Source organism: Plecotus auritus (genome assembly GCF_963455305.1).
Source record: "Plecotus auritus genome assembly, chromosome: 6".
Taxonomy (NCBI): Eukaryota; Metazoa; Chordata; class Mammalia; order Chiroptera; family Vespertilionidae; genus Plecotus; species Plecotus auritus.
Window position 1 is genome coordinate 80,269,553 of NC_137773.1, and position 24,493 is coordinate 80,294,045.

The 24,493-nt window shown below is 44.4% G+C and overlaps 1 protein-coding gene across 1 annotated transcript in view; it reads left to right on the forward strand.

Moving 5' to 3' along the window:
* Positions 1-24,493, forward strand: part of INTS9 (integrator complex subunit 9) — a 95,556-nt gene that overhangs the window by 37,813 nt on the left and 33,250 nt on the right. Inside the window, 3 exon segments of the mRNA XM_080673903.1 lie at positions 2,446-2,508; positions 6,623-6,762; positions 10,235-10,321. Coding sequence (XP_080530029.1) covers positions 2,446-2,508; positions 6,623-6,762; positions 10,235-10,321 — 290 coding nt within the window.

Here is a 24,493-nt window from a genome sequence, read left to right on the forward strand (position 1 = left end):
CATTACCAGTGCATTGTGAGCAAATGACTTGCTTGTGTACGTGAGAGCATTTCGTTAGCAGAGAGTGGTGAGTAAAACACAGAGACATTGGGAGTGCACAGAATGGCAGGCCTGCCTCTGCAGTCAGGAGGGAGAGCCTCGGAGGAGGCTTTGTCACATGAGGTAGGCATGCTCTGGTGCGTGTAGACTTGTGGGGAAAAAGATTAGCCAGTTTAAGACCAGGCAGAGCTCTGAAATTTCCCAGGATTTGTCTGCAATCATTTTTAACCTCATCCTAAGGGATTTGGGAGTCTTCTCTCATTAAACATAATTGCTTATTTGTTTTTAGCTGGCAGATGCATTGTAATTAAGAACTGTTTGCAGTCTCTTTTTAGCTCAGCCTTTCACTGGTTAAATGGTATTCATGTAAAAAGAGGAATCAGAGTTTACAATGAAAGGTGAGGGGAGGAAATATTCTGTCAAGGTCCTGCTATGAGACTTGTAAAATTCAAAAGGAAAAATAATATATAGTTAATACCCTATGTTCAGATAAAGATTGAAAGTAAAATCATTCAGACTGAAATATAAATATAGATACATATACATAGGAATATATAGAAAAATATGTTCAGTGACTAATGAAAACCCAATAGAACAAAATTCTTGTTCTGGAAAGAGCAAACTGTCAACCAAACTATATATCTATAGATATAAAAACCTAAGTGACCGAACTACCCAACAACCACTCACTATCACGCTTACTGACCACCAGGGGGCAGACGCTTAACGCAGGAGCTGCCCCCTGGTGGTCAGTGTGCTCCCACAGCAGGAAGGCCGCTTAGCGAGCTTACTGAGTGGCGGCAGGCGCAGCGGGGCCAGAATGAGCAGGAACAGCGCAGCGCCCAGCCTGGGCTCAGGCTCCTCCCTGGCCGCCTGCTGCTTCACACACCCAGAGGGATCAGCACCCACAGGGATCAGGCCGAAACCATCAGTCCGACATCCCCCGAGGGGTCCCGGATTGCAAGAGGGCGCAGGCCAGGCTGAGGGACCCCACTGGTGCACGAATCCGTGCACTGGACCTCTAGTTTTTTTATAAAGTCATAGATAGCTTTGACTGGATGGCACAAAAAATTCTGCATAGATTTCAGTTTCAGGTATCAGTGAGGGAAGACAGCAACTCTAGTGGCCTTCTGGGAGGCATTGCAGCAGACCCTGTTGGTGGCCCACTGTGTCTCTTCAGTGTGCTCTACCGTACTTCCAATGTCAATCCCTGGATGGTTCACCAGAGAGTTTTTCCTGCAGCTCTAAAATGCATAGGTTCCTATATAAATACCTCAGATTCCATGTCCCCTGGGTAGGTAATTTATACACCAGAGTCCCCAGGGATTAAGTCCCACTTGCCCACAGAGGTGTATAGCTCAATAACACATCCATTATTGGCCCTCTTCCTTTCCTTTTGTCACTTGCCCACCCTCCCCGTTTTTCAGCACCTTCCATTAAAGCTTGCACTCACCCTTTCCTTAGGGATATTTGTGTGGGAGTCCAAGCTAAGGCAGGCATATCCAATGTGGTAGGTCATGGACAGCGTGGGGAATTGTACTACAAATATACTTTTTTCGCCGAAACCAGTTTGGCTCAATGGATAGAGCGTCGTCCTGCGGACTGAAGGGTCCCGGGTTCGATTCTGGTCAAGGGCATGTACCTTGGTTGCGGGCACATCCCCAGTGGGAGGTGTGCAGGAGGCAGCTGATCGATGTTTCTCTCTCATCGATGTTTCTAGCTCTCTATCCCTCTCCCTTCCTCGCTGTAAAATATCAATAAAATATATTTAAAAAAAAAATATATATATATATATATACTTTTTTCTTTTGAATGATTACATTTGGTTTATAATCTCAAATTACATGCTCTGCAAGGACAAAGATTATATTCATGAAGATAATGGGGGGGCTGGTAGTTTAATTCCTACCTTCTACTCTTCATCCCCCTCCTTACTTGCCCCTTGGCCCTGATTGCATAATAAAATCACTGGAGGTGCTCGTTATAAATACAGGTTCCATGACCTCATTCCCCAGAGTTTCTGATCCCTTGGCTGTTAGGTAGGGCCCAGGAGTCTTGACTCCATCAATGTGCCCATGCGTATTCCAGTGTTGCTATTATTCGAGAAGCATTGGATCATGAATTATGGAAGCAGCGTGTGTCCACACATGGCTTCCTCGAAGAGCCATCAAGAAATATGCATTCAGGTCCTGAGTCCGCCATCTACCAGCATTTGTTATCTTGAATAAGACACCTAACCTCCCTGAATCTACACTAGAAACAGTTGGCCTGCATAACCTTCTAGCTTCCCTCCAACTCTAGACATCTCTGATTCTTCATGGAAAATTTGGTTTGAGGATGAAATTTCTTTGTTGCTGTATCAATTGGATATTTCTCCCTAGAATTTTTCCTTTTCATTTCTTTCAGGAGCTGAAGGAGTGCTCGGGCCATGTATTTGTGGATTCTGTGCCTGAATTCTGCTTACCAGAGGTAAGATTAAAGTGAATCTCCCTGTAGAAACAAAGCATATCTCGTCATCTCAAAATGAAGTCAAGAAATAATTTTAAGGGGTTTAGCTTCTCTCTTCAAGTTGAAATGAATCTGTTATTTCAGTCACTTCGTTACACAGCTGAAATATTTAGGAGTTCTTTCTGTTGTCGGGGCGTCATTTGTCACTCTCTTCCTCCTGTTCCTAGCTCTTTCCATAATCCCCACTAACACTTGTGCTCTTGAGCAAAGTAAGGAAATAGCTCAGGCCTTTGTTTTGTAATTACAGTGCCTGTGACTTCGATTAGCCCTACTTTTCCTCGTCTTGCTTAGAGTGGGTAACTGGGAATTGCTGTTCTTCAGCCAGTGCAGTAAACTCTAAAATTTCCTGCTGACCTGAAAGATCACATTGAATATTGCTTGAAATTCACAGATTCTGAACTGAGTTATAGATATCTGTAGTTTACATATTATCATCATCGTGAGACTCGTTATAAGAGTCCCGGGCCAGTTTCATCCTTTAAAGGAAACAGAGATCAGTTTCCATTAGTTTTAAAGGAAACGAATCTCAGCTGACAGGCCCAATCCCCTGAGGGGCCTGGGCACTCTCAGCAGACAGATGGAGTGCAGGGGAGCCAGTAGCTAATCCGGGGTTCCTGAGGAAATCAATGAGAAGCTACCATCCTGTCTTCTCCTTGCCGCCCAGTGGATCACAGCACCGGTAGAAAATTCTTTTACAGTCCAGTGCCAAAGAGAAAAGAAATGTAGAGCCCTTTCCCTTATTTTTGTCCTCTCTTCCTCCCTCTCTTTCCATTTCCACACTTTCTTTGATACCCTATAGGTAACCATTTTTCTCTGTTCTAAGTACGTGTGTGTGCCCTTTGGAATACCTGGGTGAACGAAAGGAAGGAAAAAAAAGAAGGACGTGGTCATTGAAGGTAGCAGCAAAGGGAGAGAGTTTGAGGTAAAGTAGTAAGAATAAGGGTGAAGGAAGACAGTGATTGAGAATCCTGAGCTCGCCCTGCCTGCAGTTAGTCTCCCTGTCATCTTCATTTGTCATCGAGGAACTGGTGGGGCAGTTCCCCACCTGTTCAAAGACTCCTAATCCTGGTGCTGTGTTTATTTCCAGTTTACTGCACACGGCACTGACTGCTACACCCTCAGTTTATGGACAACAGTGTGGAACCTGAGTTGGTGTTCTCATGATTTTTTTGGCCTGCTCCATAGGGTGCTAAACTTTGAAATTAGACAATTACCATTTTGCAATTCACCTTTGGCAAGCTCAAAGAGTATTGATATATTTAGGATTCTAGAGCCATATAATTTTTTTCAACTTCTGTCATAATCTGTGGCTTATATAACAAGTTAGTAATAGTTGCTATTTTAAGGTGGAACCAGGGCATTGCATCATCAGGAAAAAATAGGAGAGTCAGAGAATCAGGAGAGAGGTGCTTTAGTAGCCCAGACTTCACTGACTTGGGTGAATTGGGCAGACCTAACCCCAGTCCTCATGGAATTTATAATCTTGTATGACTACCTAAACATCCTAGTGTCCCCAAACTTCTACACCAGGGACTGCATATAGGGCCCAGGACAGTATAACAGGCAAACAATAAATAGGGTAGTTTTGACCCAGTTTATAGGCTGTAGAACCCAAGTGTTTATATACAGTTTAAAATTAGAATAATCTTTATTGGATTTCACTGAGTAAAAGTATGTAAGTAAATATATAAATGTGAGTATATAAACGTGGCCTGGATATTAAATTTATTTCTCGGATGGAAAAACATTTATGTAGACACTGTTGACATGTATGCAGACAGAATATATATACCTATTTTCTTCCAGCTGTACCCACCAAATTTCTCATCATTATAGACTCTGGGCTGATTTTTTTTATACATTAAAGAGAAATGTCAAATATTCTCACGCGGGTCCTGTACATGGCAGGGAAGGAAGTTAGAGAAGCTTCGGAGCTTGGCTGTTGCCTCAGCTGTCCTTCCCCGTTTTCTTCTGGGTCTGTCACTCTGCCTCTCCGTCTTCATGTCTTTGTTTGTGTAAAAGTGGTTCTAGACCCAGAGGTCACGGTTTGATCCCAGTCAGGACACATGTCCAGGTTGTGGGCTCGATGCCCAGTGGGAGGCATGCAGGAGGCAGCCAATCAATTATTCTCTCTCATCCTTGGTGTGTCTATCTCTCTCTCCCTCTTCCTTCTTCTCTAATATCAATAAAAATTTATTTAAGTAAAATCAACAATAAAAGTGGTTCTATAGCAGTGGTGGGCATAGGACCAGCAGAATGCTATGTGACCTTTCACGGTGAGGACATTGTCTTAGAAGTGCAGTGTACGACATGGGGTCAAGGGTGATGTAAATTGAATACTGTCATTAAGCCTTTTATTCACAAAGATTGCCATTGCCCTCGGCAGTATGTAGCTTTTGACCTCGAATCTACATGCCGTTCTCAGGAGCTGATTATGCCTCAGCAGCCTTATTAAATTAACTTATTTCATGTGTCAAGTCATTCAGCCAGAAAATACCCACAGCAAAATGCTACATTGTCTCTGTCATTTGCAAAGAAGGCACAGACATCTCTGTCACTTCTCCGTGGGGGGCGTACTAGGGCAATGACCCGTTCTTCTGAAAGACTTCCTTGACTCGCAGCAAGCTGTCCTCATTGCACCATGCGCTTTCCCCGGGGTAACTTCCGTGAGGGGAACTCAGTGGTTGAGGTGTTTCAGTTTTCCCCACAGAAGGTGCTGCTTGTAACTGCATCCCTCCAGCAGCAGAGCCGAGGCCAGTCCTGTGCTGGCTATGCAGCTGGGAGGGGACAGAGATGAGTCAGCAGGATTCTTGACCCGAGAGACATTTACTATGTAAGGGACAAAGTGATATTTGAGTTGCCATGGTACAGTAATAACTGCCATAAGAGGGACATGCATGAAGTGCCTGGCTGGTTCTGAGAAGTGGTTTCTTTCATCTGGGCAAATCAGTAAGAGAATCATTTCCTCAGAAGCGAGTTTTCATAAAATTTACTAAACATGGTAGCAGTTTTCCCTCACCTGCCAACTTGTCTTTGCCATTTTCACATGCCCTTAATGGGAAAAGGGGTAGATTTGGGGTTAAGAATAGGGTAAAATAAGAGTATAATTTCCTTTTGTGACTCTGTCACTACTTTTTTTGGGGGGTGTGGGGGAGGTGTCTATATCCAGCACTAGTGGTCAGAAGTTACCTTAAAAAGAACAACAAAAGTCAGTTCCCGCCCTAGCTGGTTTGGCTCAGTGGATAGCCCATCAGCCTGTGGACTGAAGGGTCCCATGTTCGATTCCAGTCAAGGGCACATGCCTGGGTTGTGGGCTTGATCCCCAGTGGGAGCTTACAGGAGGCAGCCAATCAATGATTCTCTTTCATCATTGACATTTCTAACTCTCCCTCTCGCTTCCTGTCTGAAATTAAAAAAAAAAAAAAATCGGTTCCCACGTTTGACTTTGGAGGAGCTGGTGTCTCTGTGCTGCTCCCTCTGTTCCCACAATCAGTGGCAGGGCCGCGTTGCATTCTAGTTCACCTCACAGGTATATTGTGCTGTCTCTGCGTCGTGTTCCCTGGTCTCACCTGCCAGGCAGCATTTATCCTCATAGGTCTGACTCGGAACTCGGTTTAGTGCAGCGGTCGGCAAACGCATTTGTCAACAGAACCAAATATCAACAGTACAACGATTGAAATTTCTTTTGAGAGCCAAATTTTTTAAACTTAAACTTCTTCTAACGCCACTTCTTCAAAATAGACTCGCCCAGGCCGTGGTATTTTATGGAAGAGCCACACTCAAGGGGCCAAAGAGCCGCATGTGGCTCGCGAGCCGCAGTTTGCCGACCACGGGTTTAGTGCATCAGGGCGCTGCTGGAGTCCTGGCTGCGTTCTCATTGTTAGCCATCCTGTCCTGCTACCCACTGTCAATAGCAGGAAACATCCTAACGTGAGAACAGAAGTGTCGCAGGAAGACAGCATCATTCCGTAGCACCCAAACTACTCTGCATTCTGACACCTTCCTCTTTCAGTCACAGCATGTTGATCTATGGGCTCGGAACAGATATGCATCATCCCCTCTCCTTTCTTTTCAGACGGAGCTAATAGATCTGTCTACGGTAGATGTGATCCTCATCTCTAACTACCACTGCATGATGGCGCTGCCCTACATCACTGAGCACACCGGGTTCACAGGCACGGTGTACGCCACCGAGCCCACCGTTCAGATCGGCAGGTGAGACACTACTCCGTCCTGTGAGCATGAGGCTCAGAGCTCCTTCCTTCACTGGTGACTGTTAACAGAATGCTGTGCCAGGAGTGATTATTATTTCCTCCCTTGCAGCCGACCCCGAGAACAGGCATGAATAGACCGCTCTCTAGATAAAACAGATGGTCACTGGAATCTCCCAGAGGCTGATGCTGCCAGTAGTCTTCACTGTCTTTTTTTTTTTTTTTTTTTAATCAAAACTGGAAGAAGGAGTTCCCGAGACAGCTCCTCTGTGCACATACTAATCAGGGGAGGTAACGTTTAATAAGATGCCACAAATATGCACTGCAAAGAGCTTCCGGAGAAAGGAACAGCATATTTAAGAAAAGAAGAAATTTTATTACTTTGCTTTCAAAATGCACCCCCACACACTTTATGGATTAGTGCGGACTAAATGCAGACAGCGTGTAGAAAACTAGATGGGTAAGTTGTCTGGACTGTTAGGAGACTGAAACACAGAACTCCAAGGAATAAAACCTCAGGCTTCCTTTGACTCAGAACGCCCTGCTGTCTCTTTCTCTGCCCCTCCCGAGCCTTCATGGTTGCTGCAAGTAACCATAGGATCAGTGAGTGAGAAGAAAATTACTCCAGGAAAAAGAATTGTGTTGAAGTAAACTAATAAGTGTGGTATAAGATGAAACCATCCAGACCAAAAGTATGGGTTCTAGTGTCTTGCAGAAGTCCAACAAGATGGAGTTACTGGAAATAAAATAGTATGTCCTTATTTTTGTGTTAAATCACATTACCTGCAGTGTGTATAGAAAAATGTAAGGGATCTGAGAAGAGACATTATAGGACTGTAAGACATGGGAGGTGATGGATCAGTTTCAGTGAGAGGTTGAGGTGAAAACATTGGACTCCAGTCTGAAAAAGTCAGAGCTGTTCTCCTGAAAGCTGTAACCAGAATGGTAATGAGCCTGGTCCCAGATCTTAGATTCTGGGACTCATACTGCTCCTTCAAGTTGAAAGGAGGGGTGATATTAGTAATAAATAAATAAATGGAAATGAAATGAAGGCGCTCAGCATTCAAGTGCTAATACATTGATGGTTGATTGGGAGAGGATTGGAGTCAGTATGGATCATCTCTACTGGGTTATGCAAGGGGTCTCATGCTGTTGAAAACCTGCTTCCAGCTTATTGGTCTTCCTGTAGTTATCCAGGATTCTGACAGTTCTCTGTACATGAACCCCTCAGAGCATGCCGACCATTGATCCCATTGAGTGGGTTATTTCTTACATTCCCTCAGTTGTGGTTCTGTGGTAATCCATCTCGCGATGTGCATAGCCTGCCCTTTTGTAGGTCCTTGAGTTAGGTTTTTAGGATCAGTCTTTAGAGCAGGATTGAGGAACCTTCTTTCTGCCAAGGGCTGTTTGGATATTTACAGCATCATTCACCGGCCACACAAAATTATAAATTTAAAAATTAGCCTGCTGTATTTGGCCAAACATTTCATTAACTCACCCCTAATGCCTTGGCAGGGCCAGACCAAAGGATTTCTCAGGCCTTATATGGCCTGAGGGCTAAACATTCCCCACCCCTGCTTTAGGAATATTCCACATGGAATTTTATTAATCCCTAAGACACACATGAAGAAAAACTTAACCAGTTTAAATTGGTCATTTAATATCATTTTATTTTCTTTTATTTTAAATGTATTTTTATTGATTTTAGAGAGGAAGAGAGAGAAATAACAACATCAGTGATGAGAGAAAATCTTCAGTAGGTTGCCTCCTCACACCCCACACTGGGGATCAAGTCAGCAGTCTGGGAATCGTACCTAGTCTCCTGGTTCATAGGTCAAAGCTCAATCATCGGCCAGGCCATTTAATATCATTTTAAAAATCCAATCGACCCCAGCTGCCACCAACAGCAAGTACTTCACAATCATTTAACTTTTTCTCCATTTGTATTTTTAGTTACATAAAGGCAGCGATCTTAAAGTAAAAATTAAACCAGAGGCCTATATATTTCAGTGTTTGGAGATGAAAACATACCAGGCTTGTTTTAGAGGTGAACTAAATCATTTATGTTCCAAATTTTTAACTTGGAAATTCAGTAGGAGGCTAGATTTGTATTCAACTTTATGTAAAACTAGAGGCCCAGTGCACAAAATTCATGCAGGGGGGGGATTTCCCTCAGCTCAGCCTGCACCCTCTCCAATCTGGGACCCTTTGAGGGATGTCCAACTGCTTGTTTAGGCCCGATCCCAGTAGGATCAGGCCTAAACGGGCAGTGGGACATCCCTCTCACAATCCAGGACTGCTGGCTCCCAACCGCTCGCCTGCCTGCCTTCCTGATTGCCCCTTACCACTTCTTCCTGCCAGCCTGATCACCCCCTAACCACTCCCCTGCCAGCCTGATTGATGCCTAACTGCTTGCCCCTAACTGCCCTCCCCTGCAGGCCCAGTCACCCCCAACTTCCCTCCTCTGCCGGCCTGGTCACCGCTAACTGCCATCCCCTGCAGGCTTGATTGCCCCCAACTGCCCTCCCTTGCAGGCCTGGTCCCTCCCAACTGCCCTCCCCTGCTGGCCTGATCACCCACAACTGCCCTCCCTTGCTGGCCATCTTGTGGTGGCCATCTTGTGTCCACATTGGGGCAGGATCTTTGACCACATAGGGGAAGCCATATTGTGTGTTAGAGTGACAGTCAATTTGCATATTACTCTTTTATTAGATAGGATAGAAGCCTGGTGCACGGGTGGGGGCCAGCTGGTTTGCCCTGAAGGGTGTCCCAGATCAGTGTGGGGGTTACCTTGGGGCGTGGGGCAGCCTGGGCGAGGGGCCTGTGGTGGTTTGCAGATCGGCCATGCCCCACAGCGACCCAAGTGGAGGCCCTGGTATCTGGGATTTATTTATCTTCTATAATTGAAACTTCATAGCCTTGAGCAGAGCCAAGCCTCCTGCTCGCTCCATGGCTGCAGCCATTTTTGTTGGGATTTATTTATCTTCTATAATTGAAACTTTGTAGCCTTGGGTGAAGGCCTGGGCCCACCAGGGCAGATGGAAAGTTTGGTTTCCTGCCAGCCTTTTTCCCCCTAACTGTCCTCCCCTGCAGGCCTGGTCCCCCCAACTGCTCTCCCCTGTAGGCCTGGGTCCTCCCCAACTGCCCTTTCCTGCAGGCCCAGTCACCCCCAACTTCTGGGGAAACCCAAACCTCCTGCTTGTTCCATGCCGTAGCCATCTTGGCTGGGGTTAATTTGCATACTTGCTCCTGATTGGCTAGTGGGTGTGGCTTGTGAGTATAGCGGGTGATGGTTAATTTGCATATTACTCTTTTATTAGATAGTATGGTGACCACATTCATATGCAACAGAGGGGAAGATACTTGGGGAAGGAGAAGGCCGACAAGCCCATTTCTGTTGGCTTCTGTGTTGGAGTGTGGTGTTTCCCTAGTTCTTCTATGAATGTTCATCACTTTTTTTGTTTGTTTAAACTCAGGCTTCTCATGGAAGAGCTGGTGAATTTCATTGAAAGAGTGCCCAAGGCACAATCTGCCTCCTTGTGGAAGAACAAGGACATTCAGCGGTGAGCAGAAGGCCTGTCTGTCCCCCTTAGATTCTCTTCTCCCTGTTTATGAAAGGGTTATGATTGATTCAACCAACATACTTTGAGAGGCAGCCATGCCATGGGCAAGGTATTGTGCTGGGCCTGGGAGTGTTTAAAAACTAGTAAAACAATTATCTCTGTCTTTGAGGTATTCAGGAGGCAGTGGAAATCAGACAGTGGGATGGATGGTCGATTACAAGTGGGATGGATGCATTAGATTTGATGCTTGATCACAGTGCTGTGGGCACTCAGAGAATGAAGAACTCTCTGCTTAGGGAAGCCGAGGAGGACTTCCTTAGGAGTACTTTCTTCTTAGAGGAAGAAAAGGACTTTTCCAGATGGAAAAGATTCAGGCACAGCATCCTAGGATATAGTGTATTCAGGGAACAGGGAAAAGTTCAGGGTGGATTAGACTGGGTATAGTAGAGAAGAGAAGATGAAACTAAAGAGGAATGTTGAGGCAAGATAATGAAGTAACTTAACGTGTCACGTTTGAATATTATTGAGAATGGGAAGTCCATCAGTGGGGGTTTATAAGGAGGAGAAGGACATGATCAAGTATTTGTTCTGGGGAAGGTAACTCTAGCAGCATGGAGAGTGGATGGAAGTATACAGATGGGGGCAGGAGACCAGCAGGAAGACGGTGTCAGAAACCCAGAAGAGAACAGAGGCCTGAACTAAGGCAATAGCAATGAACATGAGGGTCTAGCTTAAAGGATATTTCTGTGATAGAATTGAAGAGAATTGGTAAGAACTGTGAAGAAGATGAGATGTTGTAACTAGGAAGGTAAGAGGAGCCCTGAATGGAAGCCAAGGGCAAAACCCGGGCTTGTCAATGGTCTCAGATACTGCGGACAGATCAGCACGTAAGGTGGACGAGGCCCTTGACTGTGGACATTCCAGAGAAGTTAGTTTCAGTGGCCCCTGGATCAGAAACCAGAAGATAAGAGGTGAGGTAAGTAGACAGATAATAGATGAGGCAAGGGGCAGCTTGGTTCCACTCTGGTGCTCTCACACTTCATTGGCTGTGGAGGACACCAGTCAGTCCTAACATACTGCAGTGTCTCTAACCCTGCCCACCGCCGCCCTCTCCAGGCACCACAGCCACCCAGCTCTGGGCCTGGCATCCAGAGTCAAGTTAGGGCTCATCTGTGACTTCTCAAATAGCAAACTCTGACCAGCGCCCCTCTTTTCCATCTTTCTTGCCACCGAGTTCTCTTTCCCTCTAGATCAGTGATTGTTCGCCATCTAGTTATCTAAACTTAAGAAAGTCTTCGTTTTTGAGAATATTCTTACTTTAAGAATACATAAATATAGCTAGGAGAATGTGCTTTGTTTTTATACTGTAACTATTTCAGAGTTTGAGCATGTAAATTTCCTCTATGCATTCCTTTGTATGAGTTATTTATTTTATTTAGTGTAGGTAGCCCTATTCTCAATGTTTTATTTAATACATTTATTTATTTTTTCTTTTTTTCAATCCTCACCCGAGGACATTTTCATTGATTTTAAAGGGAGGGAGAGCAAGAAAGAGGGAGAGAGAGAGAAAAACAGGAACATAGATGTGAGAGAGAAACGTGAATTGAACCCGCAACCCAGGTATGTGCCTTTGCCAGGAATCAAACCCACAACCTTCTGGTGTACGGGACAATACTCCAGCCAACTGAGCCACACCGGCCAGGGCTAAATTTAATTTTTTAACACTATCATTTTACAGAAGAGAAAGCAGGCACAGAGAGGTTAAGTAACTTGTTCAAGATCACCCAGCTACTGAGCTACAGTAGGATTTGGATTCAAACCCAGACAGTCAGGCTAATCTGATTCCAGAGTCTGTGCTCTTAACCCACTGTGCTGGACCGCCTCTTGGATACACACACATTTCTTCTCACGTGTGTGAGACCCCTTTCATGTGAGGTAACTGCACATTCTTTCCTGTGTTTTATGGATCTTCTTCATGCCTCTGTGTTCTCACTTATATGGTGTCTGTCTGGTTTGGGTTAGGAAACGTTTCTCTTAAAGGCACATGTCTGAGTTTTTACATGGTTTCCTTGATCTGCCCACCCACCTGCTTAATACAGAGACCCCTCCCCTCCTCATTTTGCATTCTTTTTTTTTTTTTAATATATTTTATTGATTTTTTACAGAGAGGAAGGGAGAGGGATAGAGAGTTAGAAACATCGATGAGAGAGAAACATCAATCAGCTGCCTCCTGCATTCCCCCTACTGGGGATGTGCCTGCAATCAAGGCACATGCCCTTGACCGGAATCGAACCTGGGACCCTTCAGTCCTCAGGCTGATGCTCTATCCACTGAGCCAAACCGGCCAGGGCTCATTTTGCATTCTTATTCTCTGCTCCTTTTCCTCCTGCCATTGCTGTACCTTCTACCCCTTTTCTTTTTCTCTCCCACGTGCTCCCTGAACCACATTGGACCCAGGTCTCTACATCCCTCCTTGGAAAGCAGAGAACTTTGTTTTCTTTCCCCATGGAACATGTATGCCTTGGCTCCCCTTACTTCCTCTTTTTAAATTTATACCCTTTATAATATTCTGCTGCAAATAATTTTGGCACACCAGAAATGACGTTCAAAGGTCACTATTTCCTGACTCCCAAACTCTGGGCCAAGTCTTAGGAAGTTCCAAGTTCTTATTTTGCCTTTCCTTCTGTGACCTTGAGCAGAGTCCTTGGCACTTTTCCTTTGCCTTCCATTTATAAAATACAGGATAACTGGCTTACAAAAGAAGTGCTGTTGTATATTCGGGAGAGGGGTGAATTGAGCTTGAAGAAGCAGAAGTGTAGGGTGGGGCTGAAAGTTATTTTTTAAGAATCTTAGAAAATCTACCTTATAAAAAAGTGCTAATTGAAATAAAATCTTGAATTTGCTATCCTGCCACCTGGTGGGCAAAAGTCAGACTTGAAAACCAGCTGGGTAAAGGAGCAGGGAGAATAACTTGTGCTTTTGGAGAAAACCATATTTCATTATTTCATATATCATGACCATATTTCTGATCCTGGTCAAGTATGTTGTCTTCGCTTTTGAGCATGAGATGAGCTATGCTTATTGATAGAGAAAGAGGAGAGTCTAATTATTGGAACGAATATATTGAGGTGTTAGAAAGACAAACCAAGAAAGCTGTGTCGTCTTTTTTTCTCCTGGGTAAACTCAGCATACATATCAGACGTGGCGGAAGAATTTGAAGAGTTGTTTTGTAGTTGACATCAGACAAAAAAAAATCCTTTTTGAAATATCCACCTAGAATTTAATCTTGGTCAGAATACAAAAAGCGCTTCACTTGACAATATTTATGCTAAAGGATTCACGTCACTTTAAAATTTTTCTGTCACAAGCCTCTTGATCTCTAGTGCCCCAGAATACTATGGCGTATGATATTGAGAAACACTGTTTTTTGCTGTCTAGTACGTTGACATTTTCCCCAAGTGATATGGGCTATGTCTTCTTTTCATTTTTTGTTGGTGGTGTTTCTTTTTTTCCTTTAATTTCTGCACTTTCCTTATCTGATTCCTCTAAAGTAGGCGTCACAAACTGGGGTGGTTCCAGGCATGGGGAAGAGAAGTATAGGAGTGAGGTGAGAGCCAGGAAGTGTGGATCAGAGACCTCACCTCTCTAATGGAACAGCTGACACACAGCTTCAGCCGATGGTGACCATGTGGGAATATGAACCTGTCACTGACAAATCTTTTTTTTTTTTTTTTTTTAAGAGAAACTCAAAATTTGGATGTTTTAAATGTCATTTAAAAAAATCTTTTGAATATGTTTGCTCACACATTAAAATAAAGTCCTGTATGATCCAGGTATAAACACCTCTGTGTGTTCGATTTGAGATTTGAGCCCCCAATTTTTGACTTCCGCTGAAATCTCCTGCAGGCAATCTCTTGGTTAAGTGCCTTGAATGAATGCATTTTAGTAGCTTAAGTTGCTAATAAGACCATCAACTAAAGAAAACAATAAATTAAAATCTTTCTAACTCATTGGTCAAAAGAGTTTAACAAAGTCCCTTAAATCATTTCCCTTAAATCATAGTTTGAATTAGCATTTGATTTAGTATTAGTACGTGTACCAAAAAAAAACTACTACTCTTGCTTTTTGGCGGCTGTCTGACTCCCTGCCACAGGTGACACTTCTCCTGAGATTTATTTAGACATTAACCATCCTTCTTCCTGATTTTGACATTGTAGTTTCGTCTTCTTGAAAAAAGAGAGTTTGAAGGGTAGGAAAAGGAGAATCCCTTGCAATATAATTTTTGAGTTTCTGATTTTCCCATACCCACTTCAGAGTTTAGATATTTTGTTTAAAATATATTTTATTGATTTTTTGCAGAGAGGAAGGGAGAGGGATAGAGAGCTAGAAACATCGATGAGAGAGAAACATCAATCAGCTGCCTCCTGCACTCCCCCTACTGTGGATTGTGCCCGAAACTAAGGTACATGCCCTTGACCGGAATCGAACCTGGGACCCTTCAGTCCGCAGGCCGACGCTCTATCCACTGAGCCAAACCAGTAAGGGCAGAGTTTAGATATTTTAATGGGAAAATTCAAAGCAAAATATTTCACTTAAGAAACTAACCCATCCTCTAGTATTTTTTTGTTTAAGGCTGCCATTTTTTTGTATAAGACTAGAAATCTGCAATTATAATTCAGGTTCTTGTCATAGTGCTCACAGGCATTAAGGAATTATGCACTGATACATTCCAGGCTGAAATGTTTTGGCAATTTTCAGTACTCAGAGCTTAAAATGTGAGTTCATACCTTACAGAAGATATAAAAGAAAAAACAACCATATTCTAGTTGAAGTTCCTTGGCTCTGACACTTCTTTGGTATTTATAGAGGAATTTATCAGGTCTAACTCTCCTAGGCAGAAATTAAAGCTGTGGGCTTGGAGGTCAAATAGGCTGGTGTTTGAATTTCATATCTGCTTCTTAGTAGCTTGCGCAAGTTATTTCTTCAAGGTCCGATTCCTCGTTTATAAACTAGGAATAATATTACCAACTACAGAGGGTTGTTGGGGAGATTAAATGAGCAATATGAGTCAAGTCTTTTTTTTTTCCAGTGGTAAGCACATAGTAGTACTCAGTAGACACCCTCATCCTTTTCCCCTTAAATGATGCACTTTGCTCACGTAGCCTCCTGCCAGTTACCAGGACACATCTGCCTTCCACAGACTCATTTTTCGTTAGACTCTGCCTTTCCTGATTAAAGCAAGGTAGGATACTAGAAGGGAAACCATTTTCTTGCTCCTTCCTCTCCCTCTCTCCACTTTTTTTTTAATTTTTACTGAATTTATTGAGGTAACAGTTAATAAAATACAGGTCTCAAGTGTACAGTTCTATAATAAATCATCTGTATGTTGTGTGGTCACCATTCAAAGTCTCTTGAACCATTTTCTAACTCTGTTGCCTCTAGTTATTTAGTGCTGTCATTCAGGTTCTGAGACTCAATCTCCTTTTCTGTGAAATAAAAGAATTGAGTTAAATTATCTCTAAGCTCACATATGTTACACTTTTTAAAGACGTCCAAGGGAGAGGCTCCTTAAGCAGATCCCCGTGGAGTGGTGGTACTTTGCTGGAGTCCTCACAGCGTGTTCTTCAGCATTGCAGTCCCAGAAACTTAATCATCCCATTTCGCTCAGAGTTGATTAGCCTCTGATTCAGGCTAACCCAACTTCCAGGATATTGACTAACACACAAAAATTCCATGTAATCACATTACACTGAGACGTCTGCCTGGCTCCCGAATTAGAATGGTTCATCTCTATAGGACACACTGTTTTGGTCAGCAGGTCCACTTACGAGATCAAATTATAGATAGAGTTTTTTTCATGAGCACAGAATTAAAGCAGAGATAGCTTAGGTGCTCTCAGGAATTGTTTCTGTTACCCTGTGGTAGCCTAAGCAATTGCCTTTGTCCTTTTTAGAGATAAATTGATCTAAAACAAAATTCCGGGGTTTTAATCTAGTTTCAGGTTACTATTAAATGCATGGTTTTTGAAACTCCACATTCAGTGAACTATCTAGATGTCACTCTGCTCACCCATCTCCACCCCACCCCACCCACGTGTGTGTCAAGCACAGTTTGCTGTAATGAGAGGAAACAACTTTTCTGCTTCTTATATTCTTTTGTATTTTGCTCTTACATTCATTGTGTTCATTCATTCATCAAACTCTTAGAAAAAGCCCAACCAGTGTTTTATTTATAAGCTTCTAAGTGGCCCCAGTGGACTTTCAAGTCTCCCCTTTTCACAAAAGCTCATGCTGGTGTGCTGCCTGTGCTTTGGGTGGGAGAACAGGCAGAGCTCTGGCCTGGCGTCAGAGCACTGGGAAGCCCTTTAGTAGGCACTCGAGTATGATAAGAACAAAACAAAACAAGGAAATCTTTTAGAAAGTACTTATGAAACATTTAGACTCTGAGAACTTGACTTTGATAAATTAGAAAGCCAGAAAAAAACACACCCAGAGCTTGTTTCCACTGTATTTCCTTATCAGCCAATAATCCTAATGGCTTTGAATGGCTCTCTAAATGCCTCTGTATGATAATGTCCGCAGGTGAGGGTAAGGAGAGTTCTAGGGAAAGCTAAGGTACAAGATGTTAAAGACAAGATGTTAGGAGATAGAAGGAAGTAAGTAGCTCAAAAGAGTAAAAGAAGATTCGTGGGTATAAATATGGAATTCAGAGAACTTCAAACTTATTTGTTGATTAACTACCAAGTGCCTGGCATTATAATAAGTTCATAGAAAAATGCCCCCAAAAGTTTAAGACAATCCCTGTACTCGAGTTTATCAAGCAAAGATTAGGTACCAAGTGGCAAGACTTAGGCTAGTCTTGGCAGGGTAAGTAGGGTTTGAATGAGGACAGAGATTATTCTAAGAGAAAGGAGCAATGTGGGTGAAAACATGGTAGAATGGCTTAGTTAAAATAAAATCAGCCCAGTGCACACCAGGAAGGAGAGAAAATAATGGAAAGATCACATTATGTAAAACAAGAATGAAACTTTGTACCTTTGAAAATGCCAACAATATATTTGACTGATTTTTAGTTTAAGTCTCTTGTCTAGCTGATAGAAAACTTACCCAAATTGTTTGTGAAGATATAGTCACCAAACCTATATGAGAAAGGAAACCTTCTAGACATTTCCAAATAGAGAAATGGCAAATAATTAGGTAGTTTTAGATCTGAAGGGTATAGTGAGTATATAAGGTACCCAAAGAATTGAAGAATAAAAGGGTCAGGGGGAATTAATATGTACTGAATATCATATATATTTATTTACATAACAATATCTATTTTATTACGCATTTGCTGTAGTGCTCACAACAATTTGGGAGGGAAGTTTTTAACCTCATTTGGAAATATGGCGGGGGGAAAAAAGAGGTTAATTGCTCAATATTGCAACTAAAAGAAGCAAAAATCAAAATTAAATGAGATATGCACATTAGCCTTCTACAGAAGTTCTGTACAAACAGAGTTTGTAAAAAAGTCATTGAAGAGACCCGAGAAAAGCTCACACTTAGGGAAGGTAATAAAACACTGCTTCTGTACTACAACAGGCCTCAGAAAGCTTTCTGATTGGTTAATAACTGGATCATCTGGCTCCGGGTCTCCCACAGGCCGGTTATCTCAAGCTCCGCTGGGAGGGATCCCTCCTTGGCCCACCCATGTGGTTGTTGGCAGGATTTGGTTCCTCAAGGACTTTGAGCCGATGCCTCCCTCAGGCCCTTGCCGAGGGCTTCACCTCCGAGCATCTCACAACGTGGCAGCTGGTTAAATCAAAGCTAACAGGCAAGAGGACCCAACCTTAGAAGTGACAACCCGTGGCCATTGTCATATTACTGCACTAGAAGCAAGCCACATTTGGGGAGGGGATCAGCACAAGGGGGTGAACAGGAGGTGGGATCCTCAGGAGCTGTGTCAGAAGCTGCCTGCCACAAAACCCTACACTGAGTAGGTCAGCCGAGGCTCCATTGGGACCTGCTTTGCCTTCCTCTTCTGGCTCACTGGTCGATTCCTCTCTGCTGTTGTCACCACCTCACCCACTGTCCTAGGGCTCACTTCCACCCAAACTTACTGGTGCATTCAGATAGCACTCATTAGTATCTACTCACTGGTTCTTACCTTTCCTGAGGTGTTACGAGAACAGGTATTTGTCTTCTGAATGTCTTTATGCTGGCACTATGCTCAGTGCGGAGGACACAGAAATGAAAATGATACTACTGTGTGAATAATCCTATATAATAAAAGGCTAATATGCAAATTGTCCCCTCAACCGGGAGTTCGACCAGGGGTCGGGGCCAGATTGCCCACCACCCGTGGCCCCTCCCCCCGGCGGGCCCCGGCCTTGATCACCCCCCCCCCCACCACCGATCAGGGGTGGGGCTGGTGGGCAAACCACCCGTGGCCCCTTCCCCTGGCCAGCCCGGCCTGATCAGCCCCGATCGGGGCGGGCCGGCTGTACCCCACCTGTGCATGAATTCATGCGCTGGGCCTCTAGTATGATATCCTATATAATAAAAGCCTAATATGCTAAGTGTCTGGTCATCCAGTTGGCTGTTCAGCCAATCAAAGTGTAATATGCTAATGATATGCTAAGGCTGCTCAACTGCTCGCTGTCATGTGCACTGACCACCAGGGGGCAGACGCTCCAACTGGTAGGGTAGCTTGCTGCTTGGGTCTGGCCAATTGGGACTGAGCGAGACAGGCCGGACACGCCCTGGAACCCTCCCATATCTCTCCCCGCTGGCCAACCTCCCATGTCTCTCCCTGGCCTGATCTTGCACCAGTGAGGTCCCTTGGCCTGGCCTGTGCCCTCTCACAATCTGGGACCCCTTGGGGGATGTTGGAGAGCTGGTTTTGGCCCAACAGTGGAACGACCGCTCACTATGACATGCACTGACCACCAGGGAGCAGACGCTCAATGCAGAAGCTGTCCCCTGGTGGTCAATGCACTCCCATAGCGGGAGCGCCGCTCAGCCAGAAGCCGGGCTCACAGCTGGCGAGTGCAGCGGCCGTGGTGGGAGCCTCTCCCACCTCCACAGCAGTGCTAAGGATGTCCGACTGATGGCTTAGGCCCGCTCCACGCTGTCGGACATCCCCCGAGGGCTCCCAGACTACGAGAGGGCGCAAGCCAGGCTGAGGGTCCCCCCCCCACACCCCGAGTGCATGAATTTTGTGCACCGGGCCTCTAGTAATGGGATAAGAGGTAAGTTATTGTTTTTGTTATTGTGTTTAACAAGACTCTTCTCCTTCTTCCAACATTGCTTTACTAAACGGGTCATCAGAAACTATCATGACTGTTTCTGTTTACACAAATGCTTTCTCCAGTTTCTCTGGAACATAGGTTTATAATTTCTGTGCCGTTTCTCCTGAGGGGAGGGAATGATGGGAAAAGATCCAGGCTGAAATATGCATGCATGTTCAGTCTTCCTTCTCTCCCTTACCCAGGGCTGGGATCATGTGCTAGCTTACTCTGGAGGCTGCGTATCTGATTGTTTACCCTCCAGCAGAGAGTGGGAACATTAAAGGAGCCAAATACCTCACTTGGAGAGAGAATGTTTCAGACATGAATCGGCTTAATTTTCGCAGAACATTGTCCTAGATGGGAAGGGGAGAGGATGCTGGAAGGGCCGTCGAGGGAAGGAAGTAGAGTCCGGGTGGTAGTTTGGGTAATGGCAGTACTAGTTGTCAAGAGATGAGAGGGAAGGGCAGAGGAGAGAAAGCAGTCTAACTCTAGCCTTGTGTGTGGCTGTTCAGCTCAGCCTCTCAGAGAGGCGGCTCAGTTGCAGGGCCTTGGCAAAGCTGAGGGCAACATAAAACAAATGCAGTTGGGTTGAGGGATGCAGTTGGATTGCAAGTGTCATTCATTATGCTCCCCATTCACTAGCCACTCCCACAACAGCCTTCCAGCTCTCAGATAAAGTTAAGGAGCCTTCTGCTCCAACTCAGTTGAGTGTGAGAAGTCTTTATTTTTTATGAAGGGCAGCCCTAGGAGGCCCAAGCCATGGGGTTCTCTAATCCTGAGGAATTTACAGGAGAAGTGCCTGGGCCACTCAAGTTCGTAGTCTTCGCTGCTCATCTGGCTATATCGCCTTGGGCTGAATTGTTGGAAGACACAATGCTCCTGGGCTGTGATGGCTGTGTGTGCTGGGCAGGGTTGGCGACCATCTGTACTCAGTATCTGTTCTCTGCCAGACACATGCACTGTATCATTTACCTGTCAGGACAACTCTGAAAGGAAGGTGATACTCTCCCTGTCTTACCGATGAGGAAACTGAGGCTCAGAGGTCAAGAGGTAACAGAGGGAAAGAGGTCTTTTTTTTTCCATGATGTAACAGTGCCTCTGAGAGAAACTTCCCTTCCTCAGCGTGGGTGGCAGAGACACAGGGAAACGGAAGGGAAAGGGAAGCTGTGGCCTTGACCCCTGCCCGCAGCTCGTCCAACAGAGCTTCAGTACCTCTTCCCTGTCCCTCATACTCAGGTTGGGCTGTTTCCCAAAGAATATAGGATGTGCCCTGGCCTACTCCAGTGTCCCAAGACTGAGAAAAAGGGACAGATGGCCTACATTTTAAAGCTGGAGTAGGGCAGCAGTAAGCATCGTCCACACAGAATGTGAAGAAGGCAACAGGGGAGGTTGCAGGCTTGAGGGAGCCTGGCACTGAGAGCCGTTTATAGCTCAATAGCACCAACCCTTGAACTGAACAGCAGGGGTTTGAATTGTGCAGGTCCACTTCTACATGGACTTTTTAAAATAAACTCGTACAGTATTGTAAATGTATTTCCTTTCTGATTTTCTTATTAACATTGTTTTTTTAAAAAAACGTTTTTATTGAATTCAGAGAGAGGGAGAGGCAGAGAGAGAGATAGAAACATCAGTGATGATGAGAATCATCCATCAGCTGCCTCCTGCACACCTCACACTGGAGATCAAGCCCTCAACCTGGGCATGTGCCCTAACCACGAATCGAACTGTGACCTCCTGGTTCATGGGTCGATGCTCAACCACTGAGCCACACTGGCCGGGCTGACATCTTTTCTTTAGCTTACTTCATGATAAGAATATAGTATGTAATACATTTAACATACAAAATACTAGTATGTTAATTGACTGTTTATGTTCTTGGTAAGGCTTGTGGTCAATAATAGGCCATTAGAAAGTTTTGGAGGAATCAGAGTTATATGTGGATTTTTGACTGTGCAGGGATCGGCATCCCTAACCCCCATGATGTTGTCCAAGGATATAGGCTGAGGCAGGACCTAGGTAAAGAAGGAATTTATAAAGTCATGCTGATGTTATCAGACAGGGACTGGCCTGGAGCGGGTGGGCGTTGACTTTGTGCAGGAAAGGTTTCACCACACGAGTCCAGGTGGTTTTGAGAGCACATTTATTAAAGCTGGGGACAGCGAAACGAAGGAGAAGAAGCAACAGGAGAGCCTAGGAGGTGCTCTGCTTTGACTCCCTAGAAAAGTCATAGGAGAGAAGTGAGTCAGGGTGAGGCTGCTGTGAGCTCACTGGGTATGAAAACCTTTATTGAATAAATACTGTGAAACCTAAAGCAAGAGGACAGATAAGTGAAATAAAACCTTCATGTGACTCTTTATGTAGAAGTATTTTGTTGCTGGAATGACAGAAGTGAGTCAAGGTGGGGCTGCTTTTAGCTCACTGGAGAGTCAGAAAAAAAGGGGGCCTTGGAGACAGGATCAGAGGGCTAGCCCTGGACAAGCTGCCACTGCCCACTGCTCCCCTGGTTGCAAGTCTCGTGGGGACCTTTAGAGTTTAGGAGAAAGTGAAGAGTTCATGTCTGAGAAGGGGCATGGGTGTGCTCTAGTGCAGCGGTCGCCAACCTTTCAGACCTCATGGACCACCAGTGGTTCGCGGACCACCGGTTGGTGACCACTGCTCTAGAGCAAACCTGCACTGGTACCCTTTGTCTGGAGGGTTTAATCTCTCTTCTGTGGAGGGTTTTATCTCTCTTCTGTGGGCGAGTGTCTTAAAGAAGGGCTTCGGTAGAATTTTCATCAGCTTTCCAGGTGCATTTTTAATATGCTGATGCATCAAAATGAGCATACAGGCAAGTTTGGGATTATTCTTTATTCGCCTTTGTGATTTTATTTTTATCTTGGGCCTGTCTGGCTGTAATTGGGTTTTTGTTATTTGTTCCCCTGACTTCATCTGCCCTTGGGGTTGGCTGACACAAATGGCATTAATTGGGTCTCTGTCCTCTATCTACCCGACCAGAGTGATGTAAGCTGTGTATTCTCTGGTCAGGGAGGAGAGGTGTATACACACCGTTTGTTCTCAGATGTCCTATGTTAGGGAAGATCTTGCGATTCACTAGCTGTCTGTAAATCAGTCAAATGGTTTGGCCTTGTTTAATTATCTTGTCTCAGTTTCCCCATTCCACTTGCCCAGGAATTTTTCTAGCTGCTTACTATGCTACCTCACTAAGAGCCTTAGATTTTATCCTGATTATAATGGCAAGCCATTAAAGTGGAGGAGGGGGTGTGTGTGTGTGAAGATTTTCATTTTTAATATATTACTTAGGACCTCCTGTGAGTGAAGGCAAGTATACAGTCAAGGATCATGGGTTTTTTTTTAAGATTTTTTTAAATTGATTTTTAGAGAGGAAGGGGGAGGAAGAGAGAGCGCAAGCACAAGAGTGAAACATCAATTGGCTGCTTCTTGCACGCCCCCTGCTGGGAATCCAGCCGCAACTCAGGCATGTGCCCTGACCGGAATATCGAACCAGCAACTATTCGGTGCATGGAATGACACCCAACCAACTGAGCCACATCAGCCAGGACTGGCTCATGGCTTTTGACAACTCTCTCTCTCTCTCTCTTTTTTTTTTTTAGAGGGGAAGACAAAGGGGGAAAGGAGAGAGAGAGAGAAACGTCGATGAGAGGAAAACATCCATCAGCTGCCTCCTGCATGCCCCCTACTGGGGATCGAGCCCACAACCCAGGCATGTGCCCTGACTGGGAATCCAACCAGTGACCTCTTGGTGCATGGGTTGACGCTCAACCACTGAGCCACACCGGCCAGGCCACAACTCATTTATTGCTTTGTATTGTTATAAATTTTTCTTAAACTTGAGCTCCTTGTGAGCAGAGGCCTTTATGTCGTACAGGGCTTAATGCTGAGACCACGGTTAGGACTAAGTAAATCTTTATTGAATAAATACTGTGAAACCTAAAGCAAGAGGATAGATAAGTGAGGTAAGAAAATCTTCATGTGACTCTTTATGTAGAAGGTATTTTTTTGCTGAAGAAACAGGTAAAGGGAATTGTAACAACATGATCTGTATGCTATTTTGGCTAAATCTCTAGTATGCCATTCACAGGCCATATAACATTATTAGGATAAATTTTCCTTTCTGCACAACTTTTTGTTTCTCCTTGAGTTACTAATTAACTTGTTTGCTTATTTGCTTTATTTCCAATGTACTTATTACTAATTTATGTCCAACCTCTGCCTCACTTGTTAGCAGTCTCTCCTCAGTATGTTCAAGCTCTGTTTTTTAACAATTTCATCTTAAGAAATCCGCTCACGGAGTTTTTTCTCTTCCCCTGGTCTGATTTTAGCTGCTCCTGAGCCTGCTGCACAGCTTTCAGGTTAGGATTATCTTCACCACGATCCTGAAGGTTTCTGGGCTTCTTTCTTCTGTTAGAAGCTCCATTTTCTAAGTCCTGACCCTGCCCTGCCCCTCCCCCTCCTTATTTTCACCCTCATTTGCTGGACACAGCCTCCAATAGCTTCCTGAGAAAGCATGCTTGGGAGGTAAACTATCTGAGGCCCTGCATGTCTCAAATGCCTTTGTTCTACCCTCACACCTGGATGGAAATGCAGATTAGATATAATTTATTCCTAGAATTTTGAAAGCATTGCTCTATTCTTCTAGTTCCCAGAAATGCTATTGAAAAGTCCAGTGCAATTGAGTGTAGATTTTTGTTATGTATCCTGTAGATTGCTCTGTGGAAACTTGTAGAATTTCTCTTTGTTCTCTAAGTTTATGATGTCTTACTAAGGGATAGTTTTCATGCATGTGCTGAGTACCGAGTGGGTGGCAGGAACAGGGGTGGCAGCTCTGGCCAGGCCCCTGTTTTATGGACCAAACCTGCCCTGCCCCAATTTTTGAGTTTTAT